Source organism: Nestor notabilis, unplaced genomic scaffold (assembly GCF_000696875.1).
Source record: "Nestor notabilis isolate BGI_N333 unplaced genomic scaffold, ASM69687v1 scaffold8096, whole genome shotgun sequence".
In the NCBI taxonomy this organism is placed as follows: Eukaryota; Metazoa; Chordata; class Aves; order Psittaciformes; family Psittacidae; genus Nestor; species Nestor notabilis.
This window is the reverse complement of record NW_009934191.1, coordinates 8584-29591: the sequence shown is the minus strand read 5'-3', so window position 1 is coordinate 29591 and position 21008 is coordinate 8584. Positions and strand designations below refer to the sequence as shown.

The following is a 21008-nucleotide window of genomic DNA, read 5'->3' as shown; positions in this document are numbered from 1 at the left end:
CTCCCCCAGCCTGTGTTTGTGCTGGGATTGCATTAGGACGGAGCCAAGCTCCCATGCACCTCCTGCCACAGGACAGCAATCACACATCAACACACACAACTGCCAAGCCCTGGTCCTTGCTCCAAGCCAAAAACACACAGAGCTTGGCTGGTGGCTTTAAATAAATAATTTCCATTAATATCAACAGCCGCAGACCTGTTGTGCTCCACCAGGTTAAATGAGACAGGGACCTGCATGCCTTTGGTCACTCAGGGAGCCTACCACTGGACACTGCACTTGGCTTTGTGCTAGATGCTGGTTGCACCCCAGTATCCCACACAGAGGATGCTGAGGAAAGGACCCTCCGAAACCACAGCCCTGACCCAGCTCCAGCCTGTGGCTAACAGCTCTGACAGCTGGAAACAAACAGGGCAAAAGCTCTCCACTGAAGGCAATAAAGAAGCCAAAGACTTGAATCTTTAACCTTTTTTAATCAAAAACATACTCTGTTACAGAATTTCAGGAAAGTTAACTACAGTATATTATCCACAAACTAGGTCTAATGAAAAACATACAGTAAGCTACAAAGGAACTACTGGGAATTCCGTTGACCGCTTATCAAAAGGCAATGGCTGAAGGAAGAAACGCTTAGCTAGGCTCTCGTGCTCAAAAAAACCTCATGGTGAGTTTTGGGTTCTGGTGCTTCCCAGCTCTCAACCCAGCTCAATCACAACTTCATGGTGGTACCAAACCTCACCAAAAAGACACAGAAAAAGGTAGTGAGTGGACCAGGAAAGCGCTGGGTGATTTTGGTGAGCTTGAAAGTCTCAAGTCCTGTAAATTTAGGAGTGATGTTATCAAGGCACAACAGCAGCCAACAGTGCTGGAATCTCTCGGGGGTTTCACAGGCAGCAGCTCTGCTTCCCACCAGGTCCCACCAAGTGAGAAGCCGGGGCAGCTCCTGGGGGCCTCAGCAGCCCCAAATGCATGGTCACACCTCCCAGATCCCTTCAGAAACAGGCTGTTGAGCAGAGAAGAGCATTTTGGAGGTAGTGATGTGACAAAAGGGTACGTTCAGCACCCAGCTCCCACACAACTGCTGGAGAAATGCTTTCATTGGTTTCCTTTCCCTGCCCAGGTCCAGAGCACTGACTGGGCTGCAACAGGGGTAGGAGGGACCAGCTAAGCACTCATGAGTAACATGCACACCTACAATGGGCAACCTGCAAATCTCAGTTCCAAGAACAGTGCTGTGGCCCTCAAAAACCTGTTGCCAGTCATGGAAATGCTCCTGGCATTGGCAGGACCGGGAAAGACCATCACTTCTAATGTTTATGTCTTTTAAAACAACAAAAAGAAAGTCACCTCCCAAACATTGTGCCCTTCTCAATACCCGACAACGAAGCATCTTACAATTTTAGAGAGCAGATGTGAAGTAGCTTGAGGAGGGTGGGGAGGAAAGAGGATTTCTTAAACCAAGCCTGAATCCCACTTAGAGGCAGACCCATCCAGCTGTCTTTAAATGGCTGCATTACAGAAGTGACGAGCGAGCCCAGTCACCGTGAGCAGCAGAGTAAAGATGCAAACCAAGGAGACAGTCCTTTCTAAAGCACTTACTCTTCCAAGAAGAGATTAGAGATGTGTCAATAAAGACCACCATCAAGACATAAACAACACTTAAAGGGTTCAGGGGCAGGAGCCCCCGCTGTGAACACTGGCATAGGAATTGTTTTCAATGGTTCCTAGTAAAAGGACTGAGACAGTCGTTCCTGAGCTATGCAGAGAGGACGCTGTCGTAGTCAGAAGTGTCACAAGAAGTAAGATGGTCTCAAAGGTAAGGCACAGGAGCTGGACACAGGCTCAATGACTACTGCTGCTACAGACCTGTTCTGTGGCTGGGGGAGACTGTCTTGTCTCTTCTGCCCTTTAGGTCCCCATCTATAAAACAGCCACAGCTCTTCCCAGGTCTCCTGTAGGCAGAAGCTGTTAATGAAGTGATTTATACTGCAGCCGGGGAGTCCAGTTAGAATTCCTGTTAGAATTAAGTAATTTTAAACCATTCCAGAAAAAAAAAGGCTTCCCCTCCTACACCTCTACTATGTGTCAACTTTAAATGCCCTTGCTTTCAATAACACACAGTAACACGGCTAAAGCCAGCTAAAGCTTCCAGTGCTAATCCCAGCTCTCCAGTGAAATTCACAGCGTCCCACGCACAATGCTGGACTTGAGGAGGGTGAGAAGCACAGGGGTGATTACTTCACCGAGAGAACCCAGCAGAGCAGACACAGGCACAAGACCACAAGCAGGAGATTGCTGGCTGAAAAATGTACTTGTTGAGCTCACTGAATCCAAGACATCCAGAGCTGAAGAGATGCGGCTCTGACATCCCTGCCTACGGCACGTATGGGGATTGTCACGGCTGTCAAGGAACTGTAGCTCTTCCTTGAATTTGAGAAAGAGATGTAAATGCAGGACTGCCAGAGATTCAATGTGCTGCTGCTGAAGGGCTTCCAATCCGTTACGCACTGCCTTCTATGCCTTGTGGCAAGACATAAGAGCACAGAAATTACATTAAAGGTGTATTAAAAACTAAGAATGAGAACCTCTCATTTTGCCCTTTAACAGTTACATGAGAGGATGAATGCCATTTCAGTATCTTTACTGACTCACACAATGATCAGGTTTCTCCTCCTCTAAAGCCCGATATCTTGGTTCTGATAAACTCATCTGACATTATTTTGTTGTTCTACCCTGAACATTTCTGGCCATCTAAATACAACACCATGGGTACCACTCACTGTAGGCAGAGGCTTAAGGAGACTTAAAAAACATCCGCCAAACAAGAAATACTCTTAACAGCTGAATTCTTCCAGACTGTAACAGAGGCAAGAACATCAACAATCTTTCTCTGTTTTATCAAAATCTGGCACAATCAAAATAAAAGCAACTAGTACAACGGGTTTTCTGTGAAGTTGCCATACACAGCTCAGTCATCCACCAAGATGAGCACCTTCCAAAACCACTAAGTTAAACAGAGCATAAGCACTTGGCCTCCTAATCAAACAGTTGTAACAAGAAATTGATCAGTCAGAAGGCACTCCCCAAAAGCAGAGGCACCTTGAACCCTGCTGTGAGAGCAGGACTGGCAACTCAAAGGGGAGGTTGGCAAGAAGAATGTGTAGTCAGGCTTTTCATTTCTTCCCCCAGATCAAGTTTTCAGTTGTGGATGAAGTGTTACGGAGCTGCTGGTTAATAAGCCTCTCTGAGGATGTAGTCAGAAGCCTCTAATCAAAGTGCTCCTCAAGAAGCTTGCTTTTCAGACAAACTACATCATTAAGAAAGGGAAATGAAAAAGGTTTTAAACTGAAGGCCTTGAGAAAAGCAAACACTCTTCTTCCAAACATCAAGAAGTTGCTGCATAAGAGGGAAAAAAACCCACCTAACAGTGATCTCATTAGATGCAAGTCTGAAGAAGGCAACACTGTTAATGAAAATACAGAGAAAACTCATCCATTTCTGCTGTTGCTAAGACAGAAACAGTGACTGCTGACTGCTTCCCTAAGAATGTCGGCACATAGGGAAAGCAGCACCTAAGCACTGTGTGTCACAGCCCTCTGCAGATTCCTGAAGCTATGCAAGAAACTTGGCAAAAAGCTTCTGAATAATCTCTTCCAAGACTTCTACTTATGTTAACCACTACAGCTGTACTGCCAGGTCGGCTCAGAACAGCATGGCAGGCAAGCCAAACTGGCACGCCTTGAAGGATTTAAGCCGGAGTCTATGTACTTCTAAGCCTGCTTAACTGAGCTCTCTACACATACATGGGAAAATAAGGAATTCCTGCTCCCTCCTCACACCCCATCAAAGAGCCAAGAGAGATATCCTCAGGACACACTTTCATCGAGAAGCAGTGAAAGGAAGAAAAACTGGACTGGCTTCCTGGCCAAGAAAAATTCCTACCACTACTGGCTGCTGCTGCATGTCTTGGAAAGGACATTAATCCATCACTCCAGATCAATGGTTTCAAGGTGCAGAATTACATAATAGAAGCAAATTAAATTTATAAAAATCAGGGTTTTCATAGTTTTATTTATACTATTAGCTAGAGAGAAAGCATACATATTGTATCTGTCATACAGTCAATACATTTGCAGGTTTTTTCTACTATAAATTCTCTATACAAAGTCATTGCCAATTGATACGGTCATTGATGGCATAGGGCTTAAAATAACCGAGAGGTATAAAAACAAGTTTGCCATCTTGCCCTGAGTGGAAATGGTGAACAGATACAAAAAACCAGGTCCTAAATATTGATGCATTATCATACATGATTTAATGGTATATGCAAGTAAAAAGAGTCATGCAACTTCTTAAAATACCTGCCAGGTTTTACTTGACTAAAATCATAGAAGTCAGTAGTAGTTATGAAAATTTATGTCCCTGCCATTAGGTACTCGATATGCAATTTCAGTGGCAACTTTGCAGACTGGGTATTTCATGTTAGATCTGAGTGCCAGCACTGAAAGTATCCATTTCCTTTAGTGTTTTAAAACTCATGTGTCTATATAAATAAAAATCTAAAGATATCTTTTTTAAAAACTAGTGAAGGAAAAGCCACGTTTCTTTTCCTCGCTATTTCAGATCAATGCCAACAACGTATGTCTCATCCCTCACTTTTGGCAGCTTCTATGTTTTAATGTGGAAAAATCATAAGAAGATAGTCAACAAAATAAAGAAGACTTCTGTTAACCATTGTTCCCTAAAAAGAACATCACAAATCAGTCTGAATTGTAAAGTTGCTAAAAGGTAAATGCTTGTAACTACTAGAAGGAATTTTCAGATATAAATATATATATAATATATATTCTGCATACAAAAGGCTCCTGTGAGGCTTATCACCAAGATGCCATAATAGAGAAGGAAAATTTTCAGAGGGAACAAACCCAACACTGTAAAGTCTCTATAAGGCATTTACCTTTCACTTTAAGCCCTGTATTATGATATTTAAGTTCTGAAAATAACCAAAATCCAAATTCTGCATGTTCAGTTTCTTTCTGCTAAGAGCAAGGCGGCAAACGCATTTTTAAAACCTGTTTTTAGAAGATTAAGCAGAACAAAAGTAAAATATATCTTCAGGTTATAAACAGAATTGTATTTTACAATCCACCATCCTCACAATATAATGGCCCACAGCAGTGCAGCAGAAGGATCTCAGTCTAAAGGCTGTGGGTCTGCAATAGGCATGGTATGAAGTACTTCATCTAGAAGCTGGAGCGCACGGTGCAAGTGAATTTCAATCCAGCACGGTGTCTCTTTGATGCTCTGCCTCGGGTAATCAGGTCCCCAACCTTTCACAAAACTCATCCTGAGTATGCATAAGCGGCGGAGGTCATCTACACCAATTCCAGCAGCAGCTGACAAACCTAAACAGGAGAGGTTTCAATTAAGTGTTCATGGACATGTTCTTTTATTATCTATTTTAGCCCGTTCGTGTTTGCTTGGGCCTTCCTTCACGTTCAGTTCCCCCTCACCACAGCCAAAGCCAGTCCATATTTCTAGATCTCTGCCATCATGAATCACGGAATCACAGAATGGTTTTGGTTGGAACAGACCTTAAGATCACCTAGTTCAACCCCCCCTGCCATGGGCAGGGACACCTCATCTAGACCACATCACCCAAGGTTCTGTCCAACCTGGCCTTGAACACTGCCAGGGATAGAACACAACAATTATTCTGCATTTCTTCTAATTAGTTGGGGTTTTTTTGTGATTCTGCAACTTTGAAAGGGTGATGAAATATTGAACCCCTTACGACAAAGCAGACATGATGAAACCCAATGTCTCATGTGGTACAATGCATGTAAACCTTATTTAGGAAATACAGTCAGAAAATACTTATTCTTGAGGTTTGCAAAATGCTGTATTTTCACCACAAGAACTCAGCCTGACCCCCTGCAAGAAGCTGGATTAACAAATGACACTACTTACATCTAGTAAAATAAAAAGATTAATACAGCTGGCAAACTTCAAATCACAAGCATAGTTAAGACAAAAAGTTACATACGTTGCCCAATGCCCTCAGTGATTTGTAGGATAGCTGGAAAGAGGCAAATGGAATCCAGAAAACACTATGGCACACAGGAAGAAGTTCTTTACAGTGAGGGTGGTGAGGCACTGGAACAGGTTGCCCAGAAAAGTGGTGAATGCTCCATCCCTGACAGTCTTCAAAGCCAGGCTGGACAGAGCCTTGGGTGACATGGTCTAGTGTGAGGCGTCCCTGCTCATGGGAGAGGGATTGGAACTGGATGATCTTAAGGTCCTTAAGATCCTAACTACTCCATGATTCTATGACTCTACAAAGCAGCCTGAGACATGTAAGTACTTAAGCTTTTAAAAAGTACTTAGGTACAATTTCAAGGATCTAGAATTTAGTAATTAAGGAAACTCTAGCCCAGAATAACTTGAAAAGGAGAAAAAAAAAAAAAACCAAAACACCATCACAGTCTCTTCTTCCTCTTCTCAAGCATCTTAGTATTGTTTCCCTAAACCTAGACAAGTACATTGTTGCCCAGTAATCCCATTGTCTTGAATATCATTTTTATGAGATTAAATCTCAAAGACTATTTTTTCCAAAGCTCTAGGCCAAGCAGCCCCAAAGTACCTGTTTAAGTAATAGGCTACATCATTTGACCTTGTATATAATGTGTCTCCACTGTACTGCAAAAATGGAAGTGGATCTGCTTATTGTACTGCAAGAAGTACAATAAGTACTTCTTATTAAGCGGTACAATAAAGCAGCCACTTCTACATCCAGTATTACCTGAAGACTACAGAGTGAAAACTGGCGTGTGGAGCAGGTAAAAAGTGGATGAATACAGAGTGATCACAATGCCACCGAGCCCCACCTTGCCCCAGTCCTGCTACCTCACACCCAGTTCACACGTGCTGTTGCAGGGGCAGTGGGTGGATGGGTGATGTTACAAGAGAGAGCTCTGTTATTTACTTTCAGGCAAGGAAAGAAGGACACCAAGCAGTTAATGTACTTACTAATGGCTGGGGCTATTCCACCTACTGATCCTGGTCCAGGGATGTTTCCTGCTACTGCTGCAGCCTGAGCAGCAGCAGCAGCTTGGGCAGTGGCAGCCTGCTGCTGCATCTGACGATGGCACTGGCGTAAGTCAAACACCTTTAAAAAAAGAAATTTTGAGTGATGTAGACTTACAGAAATCAGTGAAGGAAAAAATTCCTCAACTCGCATCCCCAATAATCTGGACCACTCTGCTTTCCCAAAGCATATCCTACAGGCTCACCATACATCTAGGTGAAGCAAACGTTCCCTTTCTAGTTTAATTTCTAAAGATGGTTCTTAAAGATTCTTCAGGTTACCACACTGGCAATTCCAGAACCTGGCTGAGCTGAGCAGGCTGAAGCAGTACCTTGTGTGGAACTGACTGCAGGACTGAGGTCTGAAGGATACTACACGCTGATAAAATACCAACTTTTTAGTAAAAAAATCCCAGTATTTCCACAAAATAGGCATATAAATAAAAATGGAAGCCAGCAAATCCTGCTCAACTTTGTCAGACTTCATTCTTCACTGCTTCACAGAAATGTGTTAGTGTATTTAAAAGAAACACCACTAATCAATTGGCTTGAAGTTTCAGCAGCTAGGTTTTGGGTTGGTGGCATTTTCTCTCTTTGTGATCAGGCTTGGCACTAAAATATACAGGAACTCTATTCTCATACTAGAAAGCCTGTACACAGAGGCTGATGGGGTTTCTGTCAACTTCATTACATTACCTGCCTGCAAAACTGAGGATTAAAAATAATACTTATTGCAAACTTCAAGCAGTTTATGTCTAACTCAAGAATTAGTTTTTGCACAGCGGTGACTTGTCTTAAATAAAGTTTCAAGTCTGACAGAGGCACGTCCAAGTAACAATCTCCTGAAAATAATTTGTTTCCATGCAATTTAGTGACCTCTGGATCACTTCAGGTTTGTGAAGTGGATCACTTTAAAATGCACTTCACACTTCTGCAGTTACACAGACTTGACCAACTCTTCTTGCTTTGGAGGCAGAGAAACAGATAACCTATGCTAAAAAATTTAATAGCAGTTAATTTAAAACTATAAGGCTGAAAATATAAAACCCTGCTATCAAGACTGTGATGAAATCCAATATTAGTTATTTTTGAAGTAGCTAGATGATACTTTCAGTTTAGAGTCACTTTAAAAACTCAAGAGACTTGCCAAATGGAAATTTTAGGGTTTTTTAAAGGATAATCAAAAGCAAAGTTACATTTATTTCAGTATCTCATAGCTTTCCTAACATGTAACAGAACCAAATGCTATTTCCCTCACAATTTTCATCCAGATACATCAAACCAACCTTTATATATGCACTTGGGTAAATCTTGTGAACAGCATCCCCTGGAGCACGCCCTGCTTCTCTATCCAGGTAGTAACTCTGGACGAAGACCGCGTGGTCGCTGAGGCACCTAACCCACACGTCACCTTCGCCTTTGCACTCCAGCTGCACGCCCTTACCTATGTGTAACCTTGAAAAGAAAAACAGGTACAATGCACCCATGTATGCATATTATAGATCACACCTTTACTAAATAAGCCTAGGTCTCCAGCAGTCATCTGTGGTGCCTTAATTTACACTCCACTCAAGGATTTCAAACTGCAGTTATTATCTGAGGTGTAAGTTAGTAGATAGTTACAAAAAATCAGTAAAGTAAAAAATACTTTAATACCATGCACAGATTTACATGAAACAGAATGCAGAAGCTGTGATATCTGAGTAGCAACTACTGCACTCGCTGACAGTACAGAGATGAGACACCAAACACATTCAGTTCTGTTCAGAAGAGGAAAATCACCCACAAGTACTCCAGCACAGAAAGTCACTCAAGTACATACACAAAGCCACATTTTAATGCAGAACTGTTTGTTCATTTGGATCACATTAGAGTAATCTAGCATCTTGCTTGTCACAATGCAAATCTGTGCTTGTCACAATGCACATTTCTGAAGACATGGAATAATTTTCTTCTTTTTTTGTTTCAAAGAGGAAAAAAAAAGCTGCAAGATGGCTTCAGTTCTCTGTGCTTCCACAAAGCCTAGCACGTGCATGGTGAGAATGAATGAAAATCCAAATAGCTCTCCATCAACGTTCCTTTGCTCCTTTGACAAATCTATATATTGCAGCTATTCTCACATCACTCTCTGGTGTGGAGAGCTAATATTCAGCCTGCATACATAATGGCACGGGTTGCTAATTTTATCCCTGACGGCACAGCCTTTGAGAGCAATGAAAAGCAACGTGCTCCTGCAAAGCACTGAGGGTCTTTGTCACACAGTTCACATTCTGAATACCTAACAGCAGTGGCCTAGAAAGATACACTCCGCTACAGTTAATTCAGTTAAAAGAAACATACCATACTTGTAGTTTGAAAAGGGAGGCACACACTGAAGGCAGAAACAAAATGTTTTCAAACACCACAGACAGCTGGAGCTTTTGAGGCACGGAATACCTTGCTCTCTCAATGGCTTCTGTTCTGTGCACGTTGGAAAGCTGGCCCAGGCAAAAGCGATCTCCTCCAGAAGGGTCCACATATCCATCAACAGTCACAATCGGACAGCTTGAAGGGACCTTAAATGTTTCCCCAACTTGCACGTCCATTTCAAAATAAGCGATTGAACACCAATATTCTGGAGCTAAAGAATATATGCAATTAGCTGACCAAAAAGCACAAATACCCCCCTATAAACCCATTCCAGGCAATCTATTAAGCTTTCTGAAACAGCATTTGTCATTCAGAGTAGGAGTGTACATTCACATAAGCAAGTTCAGATAGACAAAGGCACGCCTGCTAGCACAGAGAAAAGCTACATACTACAATGACCACCGGCTTGTCATTTTTGAGCACACGCTGATGCAAAGAGGTTTTGTAGTTATGACCTTACAAGTCTTTGTATAGTTTATAATTCCAGTTAGATTTTGTATCCTGCACCTTCTGACTATTACTTGATTTTGTCCTTTAACATAAAGAAGTAATACACTGTACAAAACCCAAACACTCAAGTAAGCAAGGAAACCTGAAAAAACACCAAGTGACTTTATATACGTATACCTGCTGTTTGTGTGCTACCTGGAAGCAACTGGCTTGTCAAACCTTCCACACAGTTTGTTGTGTGTGCTTTTAAGTGTTAAGAGTTTCTCTCTTCAGACATGCTAAAACCTAAAGTGGGCATAAGCTGAAGTCGCTGGGGATTTTGGGGACTCAGCCCCTTTGCTGACTACAAGGGCAGATTTCCACAAAAGGCTAACACAGCAGATTGTTGGGGAGGACAAAGAAAATCAGCACTACAATGGACTCAAAACAGGGTAAGCAGAAGAGGATCTAAACGCAACAGCCTGATAAGCCAGGAGGCAAAAGAGCATTTCCAGGGCCTTGACACATACTCATTCGTTACAAAGAGCAGCACACCTACTTGCCTGAAGAAATTGTTGTTCTGGTTTTATTAGAAAAGAATAAACCAAGGTGCCTGAATTCCTTTAAGTTATTTTATCTTCAAATAAATACTCATGTCTCCGAGGAGTGAATAGAGTGAAATCAATAGCTGAATCAATAGGGTGAAAGAGACATACTTTTATATTATATAAATAACATAAAACACAATTTAGCTACAGTTAAGTTCAGCCAGCAGTTATCCACAGTTTTATTTCTGGTACTGATTTAGTCACTGTTCAATGAATGAACAATTTAAACTTTTAATCTTTTCACCTATGCAGCTCCCCCTGTGCAGGCAACAGCTTTGCTGTTGCTAAAAACAGAATTATCACCTTGCACCTGCAACCAAGCTAGCTCATACTGCAAGGCAAGACCTCCTTGGTTCCACAAACTGCTACCATTAATGAAGACTCCTGAAAAGAGCAAGCTTCTACACAGAGGCCCAAAGAGGAACTTGAGCATCAAAATGCAAGGGCAATACCTATCTCTCAGCCTATCTGGCTGTGATGATAGACTTCTAGATTATGGATGCGAGATGGCTTTGGCATGACCTAAGCTCCATGATGGTTCTAAGCAAGCAAAAAGTACAACTTCAGGCACCCTGCAAAGGCTATGATCAAGGATATTCAGAGTTCAGACACCTCCAGCATAGGTTTGAGGACTGTAATTCTTGACTTAGGCATCTAAACTGAATTCAGTTTGCAGCCTATGTCACTGTTCCAAAAGAGGCATCTGAATTCAAAAGACTTCCACAAAATGGTTCCTTTCCTTCCTTCATTCCCTTTTGAATATATACCTCACAAATTTCAGAGTATTTGACACAAAAAAAACTCCAAACAAAGAAAAAAAACAACAGACTCAAAATAGAAAGTTATTAGCTTCCACAAATTAGCATTACATGTGTGATTCTACTCACCAGGATGATTTGATATAGGAGGCTGGAATGCAAGTTCATTGTGAACTGGCCCTTTAAGAGAGAACATGCAATTTGTTTTATACGAGAAAAAGTTAGGTTTTTTTCTTAACTTGTTTTCCTATAAAAAGACACTTGTGAGGGTGCCAGATGTTATAAATCCCAGTAGTTTCTGAATCAATTGGCCAAATATGACAGGGGAAAAAATGCTCACAGAAGAATTACTCTCTTAGTGGTTTCCTAAAAATCTGCAAGTTGAATAGAGCGAAGAGCTCCATTAGTATCCCAGGAGGAAAGGCTGCACGCTGCTCAAGCCAGAGCCAGTTCCAGGAGACAGCAGAAACCAGATGCAGCACAGAGATGTACTAGAAATAGGACCTAAGCTCCACATCTGCCCTCAAGTTAGGCAAGGAGAGAATCATTGTATAGAGAGGCACGTGATATAAATCTGTCAGAAACCACACTTCATTAATCAATCACAGAACAAGCTGCCTACCATGCTGGGGGCTTGACCATGAGAAACACTCCCTGAAGATGGACAGAAGTCCAATGAGTTCCAGTGAACTCATTTTCTAAAGCAAAAAATACTGAATACAGTCTTGGTATTGGTCAGTTTATTCTCTCCACTTTCATAATCTAAAAGTCCCTTACAGGCAGCAGAGAAAAGCAAGAAAGACTTAAACATAGTATTATAAGTAACAGCAGCTTTTGCAACAAGATGTCAAAAACAGGCACAACGCTGGTAGGTGTCCAAACATGCAACTCTCTGAAGTGAGAAAAGGCAGCAGCCAAGAAAAGCTCTATGTGGTATCACCAGCCAGTTACAAATATTAATTATAGAAAGATAGATGCACTGAGGAGTATTTATAGAGTATCCACAGCACCACTGAAGTTTTTACATCCTGGTACTTCTGACATATACAAGATAAATGAAGTGGGATCCTAACAGAACAAAATAATGAACTTAACTGCACCTAAACCACAATTTTCTTCATAAGACAGAAGGTGAAAAGTCTTTCTAACATTAACTCACTGTATATTCTCCCCTCCACTAACAAAGACTGCTGCGAACAGGTGACCTGGTTAAGCACTGCATTAGGAAATAAAGAACTACTCTAGCTTTTTGCCACAAAATTTAGAAAAACTTGTATTTGGGTGGGGCTTTTTCTCACTATATATAATGTATATACTGTGCTAGACACTTCCACTAGAAGTTTGATCACTGATTTTTTTTCCCCTTCCCATCTCCTGTACCTTGAAACAAGATGTTGTGGTCCCACTTCAGAAAAAAAATTGTTTTCAAGTTTGGGTACCAAATGCACCCATGGATCAGGCTGTGGCAAGGCCATGCTTTACTACATGAGCTCTCACAAAGTCCCTTCACACTGGCTAGTGTACATGGACACAGGTCACCCAATGCTTTAATGTAGACTGCAACATTATTAAGGCATGACTTAAAAATTCCTAGAAAATAAAAGCAGCTGGGACCTTTCAAGTCTTCAAAGAAAAATACCCAAACAACACATTCTGCATCAACTTCATCTGCCACAAAAGAAATGCTTACTATTAGATTGCAAAGCTTTAGAACGAGAGGTTTAGAAAGGAAATTCTAGTTTTGTTAGGTACAGTAAGACATCTATAACATAGATGGTATCAGTATAGCTATCTGAATTTCTGATCTCTGCTGCTTTACCAGAGGAAGGTCTACCAAGCTGTTACATTTAACTAAACACATTAACGGTAGCTCTGTAAAAACAACAAAAAAAAAAAAAAAAAAAAAGGATTTGGGGGTAAAGAGCCACCACAAATGAGCCCCCACCATTCAACAAAACTGGAAACAAAGCAAGTTGTGTGGAAATCTGCACTACTTACAGTAATGTCCAGGATGCATAGGTGGATGATGCTGAAGATGGCCATTCTGGTGGTGAGGTATGGTAGGTGTGTAGGCTGCCGTCCGACTTCCAGTCCAAGTTGTAGTACTATCTAAAAAAAGAAAGGAGTGGTTGGTTTTTAAGGAAGCTTTTCTGCATCTCACTTCTAATCCTCTATTTCTCCTCAACATTTGGAAACTGGTTTTAGAAAACTAAGAAGAGTGCACATATGTATATACTCACTGTGATGGTAAGTAGCTGGCTGAGCTGTAAACCCATTCTGCTGAGTTCCTGGCTGAGGCCCTGAAGCAATCTGTAAGAGTCCATCACTATGGCTACCTGTCAATATACTGGTAGGTTGACCTGGTAAAAGAACACACTACCTATTCATGAACGTTCCAAAACTTTAATTAAGAAGAGCTCAGCACTACTGGGTAGGAAAATACACTCAACTAAGGGCACTGCAAAACACAGTTCCTACAAGTTTGGTTCCAGTATTTTTTCCACCCACCAGAGTGTCTTAGGAAACTTGAAGCAAGATGCTCTGCACCAGCTAATTTCAACTGACACCCTTAATATTTTAGCAGTAGAAGTATGCAGAGAACTCTGTTCATCAACCGCATCTTTGTTTCATTAACATCTCATTTTCCAGTTTGAAAGGAATGAAGAGATGTCACAGGTTTTACTGAACATAGCTGGAGTAGATTTGGTATGAACCCAAACAGGCCAGCAGTAAGTCCAATCAGCTGTTTATTTTCAGCATGTTGTAACTACTGTTCCTAAGGAGGACACTCACTTATATTTACGTTCCTCCAAAACACACTGAACAGTATTTTATTTTTAAAAACAGTGCTTGAACAAAGCTGCACACATCACTGGGCTCCTTCCTGGGAAAGCTGCTGGGATTCTTTTTCTCCCAAATAAACATTTCAAGAATTAACTACGATTTAAAGTAAACTACAGATATTTTAGAACAGGTTAACAGAATCTGATCTCAGAAGGCTTCAGCTCAGCCGTTAACACTAAACTGGTCAGCAGTTTCACAAGTTTCATTTGCACTCTCAAACTGGTGTAGCTAGCAGAATTTAACACACTGAAAACTTGAACTAAAACCTAAAAAAACCCAAGCTTTTTTACCCCCTGTCCACTGGTCACCAACAATTACAGCACCGATGAGAAAAAGTTATTGACTATAAACTGTTGTGCAAAGGCAATACAATTAAACTGCCCATCCTTTTTTCTCTGCTGGAGACAAATACAGACATTGTACCTTAAACTTGGCAAAACCATCTGTAGTTCTAGCAGAAAAGTAGTCAGCAAAGATTAAAAGCATTATCAAAACACCATTAAAAAAATAAATTGATAACACAAAATCCACACATTTTTTTTACACTGAAGTGACAAAGAATACATGAAACCACTCCAAATTTCCTGGCTTTCCTACAGTAGAGCTGCAGGACACTGTATGTAACTGCTTTACTGTCCTGCTGGAGTGAAGAGTGAGGTTTGATGCTGGTAAACCAGACTCTTCCACTTGTACTAAATGCACACAGAAAATTAAGAAAAACTTTGACATAGCTCTCCAACAGACTCATGAAAATATTAATTAGGGCTGTCACTCTGGTAGTACAGTGGGCCATTACAAAAATAATCGAGTTAAAACTGGAAGACTCATTCTGTCAGCTGTGGAACAATACAGAATTGTCTGAAAACCTCTCGATACTGCCACTTCACAGTGTATCTGCTTGTTCCATTTGCTGTTGCAATAAAATAATAAAATTCTTCCATTCCTACAGCAGTTATGCCAGTAACAGTCATAATGTTCTGTCAGCAGGCAATTGTTTTTTTAACATAAAATCACTGAACTGTTGGCATATCCAAAACAGTCTTATTACACTCATGCAATGTCACTCTCACTGGAAGAAGACTGGGTTACCAGGAAAAGTTACCCAAATTATGCTCCAAGTTAAAACCTTATGTTAATGCTTATGAGACTGCCTAGATTGTAATGCCACACACTTTCTCAGCAGAGTGTAGCAGAAGCACAGTTCTGATGCAATATCTACTCTGGCAAAAACCAGTTATCTTTGAGCTGTCACATTTTCACAGTTTAATATTTCATATAATCTCTATGATCTTACTTGTTGAAGCCACAGGAATGTTGGGAAAATTAGTGGTGCTGGTAGTGCTAGCCTCAGTAGGAGCTAACATGGCTGGGGTGCTATAAGGCTCGGTAGATGCCCTGTTACTTGGTGGATGCTGGATGGTTTGGACTGAATGGCCTTCTGCAGTAGACAGTGATGGCTGCCCCTCGTAGTCATGAACGTATTCGTCTTTCACCAGCATGCTTGATGGAGCTGTAAAAAAGCAAATGGTTAAACTTGCAAAGCAAATCTATTGTCAGGATTTAACTACAAATTGCACTACTGCTTTCAAGCAACAGCAAAGCTATTAAAGCTACTGGGTGGAGGATTTAACCTATCTAAACACTGCTAAAGCACTCCTCTAAATTGCAAATAAACAAGTCAGCAGCAGGAAATTTTGAAGCGTTAACTGGATGGAAGAGCAAACTGTTCATTTTGCTGACTGCTCTCAATCAAGTTGAGTAGTAAATTCCAATTGCATTTTGTTTTCCAGTCCATCACTGTGTGATTTGTCATGGTTAATACAAGAGAAAAACACACTTTTTGTCAAGCACCTAAATATATGTTAATGCAGTAGCTAACAAACCAATTCCTATTATAAGAATATATATAAAGCTCCTATGATAAACATAATTCATGAACACAGCACACAAAAAACTTCACACATCCCTGAAGTAATTTCAAGCAACTCCCATCCAAATTGACCAGAAATGCAAAATTCACATCCAAAGACAATATAACACTACTCTGTATTTAACAGTGTAGACGCTAATTCAGAATATTCCCCATACAGCGTAAGGAAATTACTACCATGGCCACTACAAGAATTTATTTCCATATATCCCACTAAGCACGTTCAAGTAAAACTTATGCTGCATTAGCTCCCATGCTCATCTTTAAAGCAGCCTTAAATATATTAAAATTTGACAGCAATTTTCTGTTTCCTGCTGCAAAAAGAGTAGCAGGACAAGGAAACACTTATTATGTATTTAACTGACAGCTACCATGCTTTGATTCTGCACACAAGGATCATTTTTCAGAAGACACAGGTAACATGCAAATTAGCAGAGATGAGTATGCAAGTTAAAGCTTGTGAAGTTAACAGTCTGTTGTGCTGTTTGGAGTTTTTTTAAGTCATTTTTCCTAGAACCATAGAACGGTTCGGGTTGGAGAGGACCTTAAGATCATCTAGTTCCAAGCCTCTGCCATGGGCAGGGACACCGCACACCATGTCATGCCACCCAAGGCTCTGCCCAACCTGGCCTTGAACACTGCCAGGGATGGAGCATTCACAGCTTCCTTGGGCAACCCATTCCAGCACCTGACCATTCCAGCACCTCAGCACCCTCACTGTAAAGAACTTCTTCCTTATATCTAATCTAAACTTCCTCTGTTTCAGTCTGAACCCATCACCCCTTGTCCTATCACTACAGTCCCTGATGAATATTTTTGCTTGAATACTTCTAATAACATACTAAAAACACTGGTTTCCTTTTCTGTGAATTTATTCTGGAAGGAGAAAAAAAGCCTCAGTTTTGGAATAAAGCAGCTGCACAACCTCAGATTTCTGAATACTCTTCCTTGGACATTTAACAGCCAATTTCCCTCAAGTTTCTGTGAGAGCAAGAATATTAGACTGCTTCATTCAACTGCATATCAATTGCAGAATTTCTATTATTTTCTTGTTAAACTACTTATTAAATCATAAGCATCTATTATTCCCAATTCAATTAGTTACCCTCTTATACAGGTGCACACATTCTTGTGTGTTCAATGCTGCTAATTAAAAAAAAAAAAAAGTGAGGTTTCTGATTTTTTCTTGGTGTTTTTAAGTTGCAGGCACTGAAAACAGAGCACAACAACAAGCTGAGCTGAAGCCTCAATTTAAAGAATTTGTCAGTGCTTTCCTCTCATATGCTACTTTGCCGATTTTCCAAAACCAAAGAGACAAATGCATTTCCATCTGCTCTCTATACTCCCTCCCAGGAAGATGCACAGGAATAAACTGTGTACATGCTGAAGAGTTTAACACAGTTTGTGCCCACAGAAATGCAACAGTAAGCAGGACTACTTACCAGAACTCTGTAGTGTCAGTCCTGAGAGATCTTTATCAAGAAAAACAAGAGGGTGTGGAGGATTATACAGAGATCTTCAACAGCGTTTGAACATTAAATTTATCAGCCTTTACAAACCAGTCCTACAGACTCTACATGTTATACCCCCTCTATCACAACACAAGTGTCAATGATAAGTTATTCCTAGGATACACATTAACTCTAAGAACAGTGTGCAAAGCCAACAGAAAGGCTTACACGAAAGCCAGAAACTAACTGTTTTTTCCAAACAGAAACTGGGGGGTTTTTTGGAATAAAGGTAAAAGAATAATTCCATTAAGGAGATGGGCAAGAGCACATGAGGGTAATTTATAATTAGACCATTAAAAAATTAATGTTTCTAATTCAGACCTGTATTTTCTACATCAAAAGGAAAACATTTTACATTTTATTTGCACATTTTAAATCAAGAGTCTACTTACCAATGCCAGGCGATACTACACGCTCATAATGGTAAGGATTTACACAGACACTGTCACACTTTAAGTCAAAAGCATACTGACAATATTTAACATGCTTGAGTTCATTTTTATGAAGATCGGGCCACCTCCAAAGACGAGCGTAAATCACATGAGGGAATCCCTTGCGACCAGCCACCTAAAAAGTCAGACACAAGAGCTGATTGGGAAAGTTGCAAGACATCTCACTTGACTTAGTAAGGAGCAAAGCTGGAAGAGGATAAATACCACCACAACCTCTCTCCATCACCAAAATATGGGGAAAAAAAAAAGGTGTTGCACAGTTTACCCAAGTTCTGTACTCAACAGAAATAAACTTCTATTAGGGTTTTGCTATGGTTAAGTCAACACTGTGATTCTTCAAGAAAAAATACTGGATACAAAATGGCAGAAGCAGAATTTGTGCTTAGTGTATGGTCACCTTCCCCACCATGGATGATGACAAAGCTTTGCCCCAGAAGAGGAGGAAGGAGGCACTAAGCTACACTATAAAGAATTTACACGTAGAAGAATGCCAATCCATTATATTGAAAATAAATAAATAAATAAATAAAAAACCAGTGCTTTAGGGCAGACAGAGAGCTAGCCAGCAAACATGACATCTGCCCCAGAACAAGGAAATTGCAACCCAAGCTGTACAGGTACTGAGTACGGGTGATGTAATGCTAACAAAAATCCTCAGTGCAGACTCCTTGGAGTACCTTAGCATGGGATCATAGGTCTGTCTTCACACTGCTGACCAACACAGAGCTAACAGAAGCTTCCAGTGAAAATACCAGGATAAGCAGCCACATTTGTTACGTGACCCTGCTTTTTACTGCTACACACACTCGTTTAGAACGGCTGACCCAACACCTTCTGCTCCTTTTGGAAAAAAAAAGAATCAACTACTGCTGCAGTCCAGAGCTCCAGCCACAAAACATGCCTACAAAGGGGGGATGCCAGAGAACAGCTGCTCTTCCTCAACACTCTAGGATCCTGAGTCGCTCCCTCTTGCTCCAGCTTCACTAGGAGGAAAACATCCGATTTTCACTGGTACTAACCTGAAGCCTCCCATCCAGCGTTCTCTGTATTGTAACACACTTGCTAGGATGAGCTCCATTTGTGGTTATAGCTGTAATCAAAGAATCCAATTCATCTTTTTTCTCCTTTAGCTTTTTAACTAAACTTTCAATTGCGCGTTTTGCAAAAGTTTCACTCTCTCCACCTTGTCGATGGCACATCAAGCTGTGAACAATGCTCAGACAAGCATCATTACTTGTTGGTGTGTTAGTAATAGACATATTGTCCATTTGTCACAGCTTTTTCTTTCAGATCAAATGTCAGTTTTGGGGGCTGTTATGATTTTCAAGCTGATGATCCAAGTTAAGTGTTAGATGTACTGTCCCTTGGTAAAACCTAGGAGGAAAAAATATCTACATTAGAATTGTTTTTAACAAATTGCAGATCAAGTTTCTAAGGAAGTCTGTGGCTTTCTGCTTCTTTTATTTTCAAGCTAAGTGCAGGATATTAAAAGCACATGAAAAAAAAACACTGCACTGCTTGTCCCATGACAGCTAAAACATGCTTAAGACACTGTTTGCACAGTTTTAGATATAAGATTATTTTTTCCCCTCATAACATAAAGGTTATAGTTTATATACATGTACACATAGTATGTACATATAGAAAGGTAGAGATTATTAGATGAACAGGCTCTGAACCAAGAAAAGGAGAAGAGTGACAATGACTTCCTATGTTTTATACTGGTAGGATGAGACCAAGTGAAAATGCTGACTGGGAATCAAGGGGCATAGGGTTAAACAACATTTGAATAGTGAAGAAGCATGAACATACACCAAAATCATCTGTCCTCTTCATTTAATAATCCTCTTCAAATAGTTCAGCTAACATTCTGACCTCAGACTAACTCTGAGATTTGACTTTGGTAATCAGAAAGGAAAAAAACCTCTACCTGGCAATTAGCTTAATACACATTTATGTAAATTAGTATTGTGTGTATCTTTATATATGAAAAACCCAACTGGCACATTGGTGTTTGCTTTTTTGCATCCAGCTTCTTCTGGATCAAGACACATCAACTGAAGTCACTAAAAAAGCACTTCCAAAATGTCTGGAACTGAACTGCCTTAATTGCACCAAACAGAAGATCAGGACCAAGTACTTCCTAACACATTTGGCCTTTAAACTCCTTTTGTTAAGAATCTGCAGTGGTTTCTGTTCACTAAGTCGTTCTTCTCAAAGCCAGAAGATCTTATAGTTTTGAAGTTTCCTTTAATTCACAAATTGGAAGAAGAGCTGACAGGATGTTCTCACTTCTGAATGAGCTAATTACTACACTTTATCCAGAAACATAGGACAGCAGGTTTTGGGCACTGATGGAAAAGGAATCTAATGTTGTCAAAAAGCTGCTTTGGGTCTTTTTGAAGCTTTGACTTCAGGAAGTCATCCACTAACATCATTCTACCAGCTATGCGGACTGCTTTTAAGACACTGGCAGCAAATAACACCAAAGTGATTTTACTATATTTACATTTCTTGAGTAAGCTTAAAATATAAGCCTTGCTGAAAATAACATGTTCTCTTCAGTGTAAATAAAATCTTACTTCAACAGTTAAAGAAAAAATATTCATGCACATTATCTGAGGAACACATCCAATCAAAGTCCTGTTACTATGCTGGAATTTTCCATGTTATTAGAGGAATAGTAGTAACAGCTATTTATTGGAAACAAATGTGTTGCACAAAAATAAGAGTGGGATGTTAATTTAGGAAGTTAATGCATCACACAAATGGCAGTGTGAATGCATGGCTTCCCTTCTTGCACAAGGAATAATGTAACATAAGTCCAGCACAATTATAAAAGGAAACAAAAGTCTTCCCTATTTAATATTTTCTCCAATTCCAACTCAAATACAGCATGCTTTGGTATTCTTCCAAAGAAAAAAAAAACCCAACACGTTGCAAATCCTCCCAACAACCCACCACCACCACCTCCCCCCTTCCAT

General features: G+C 40.4%; 1 protein-coding gene across 1 annotated transcript; it reads right to left on the bottom strand.

Moving 5' to 3' along the window:
* Positions 1–5190: 5190 nt before the first annotated feature.
* On the bottom strand, positions 5191–19292 carry SMAD4 (SMAD family member 4). Its single transcript, XM_010017204.1, has 11 exons — positions 19044–19292; positions 17965–18139; positions 17504–17533; positions 15426–15641; positions 13528–13647; positions 13286–13396; positions 11417–11467; positions 9520–9703; positions 8370–8538; positions 7027–7165; positions 5191–5402 (listed from the first exon to the last, which is right to left on the bottom strand). The coding sequence occupies exons 1-11, from the start codon at positions 19290–19292 to the stop codon at positions 5191–5193; spliced, it is 1656 nt and encodes a 551-aa protein (XP_010015506.1).
* Positions 19293–21008: the final 1716 nt, after the last annotated feature.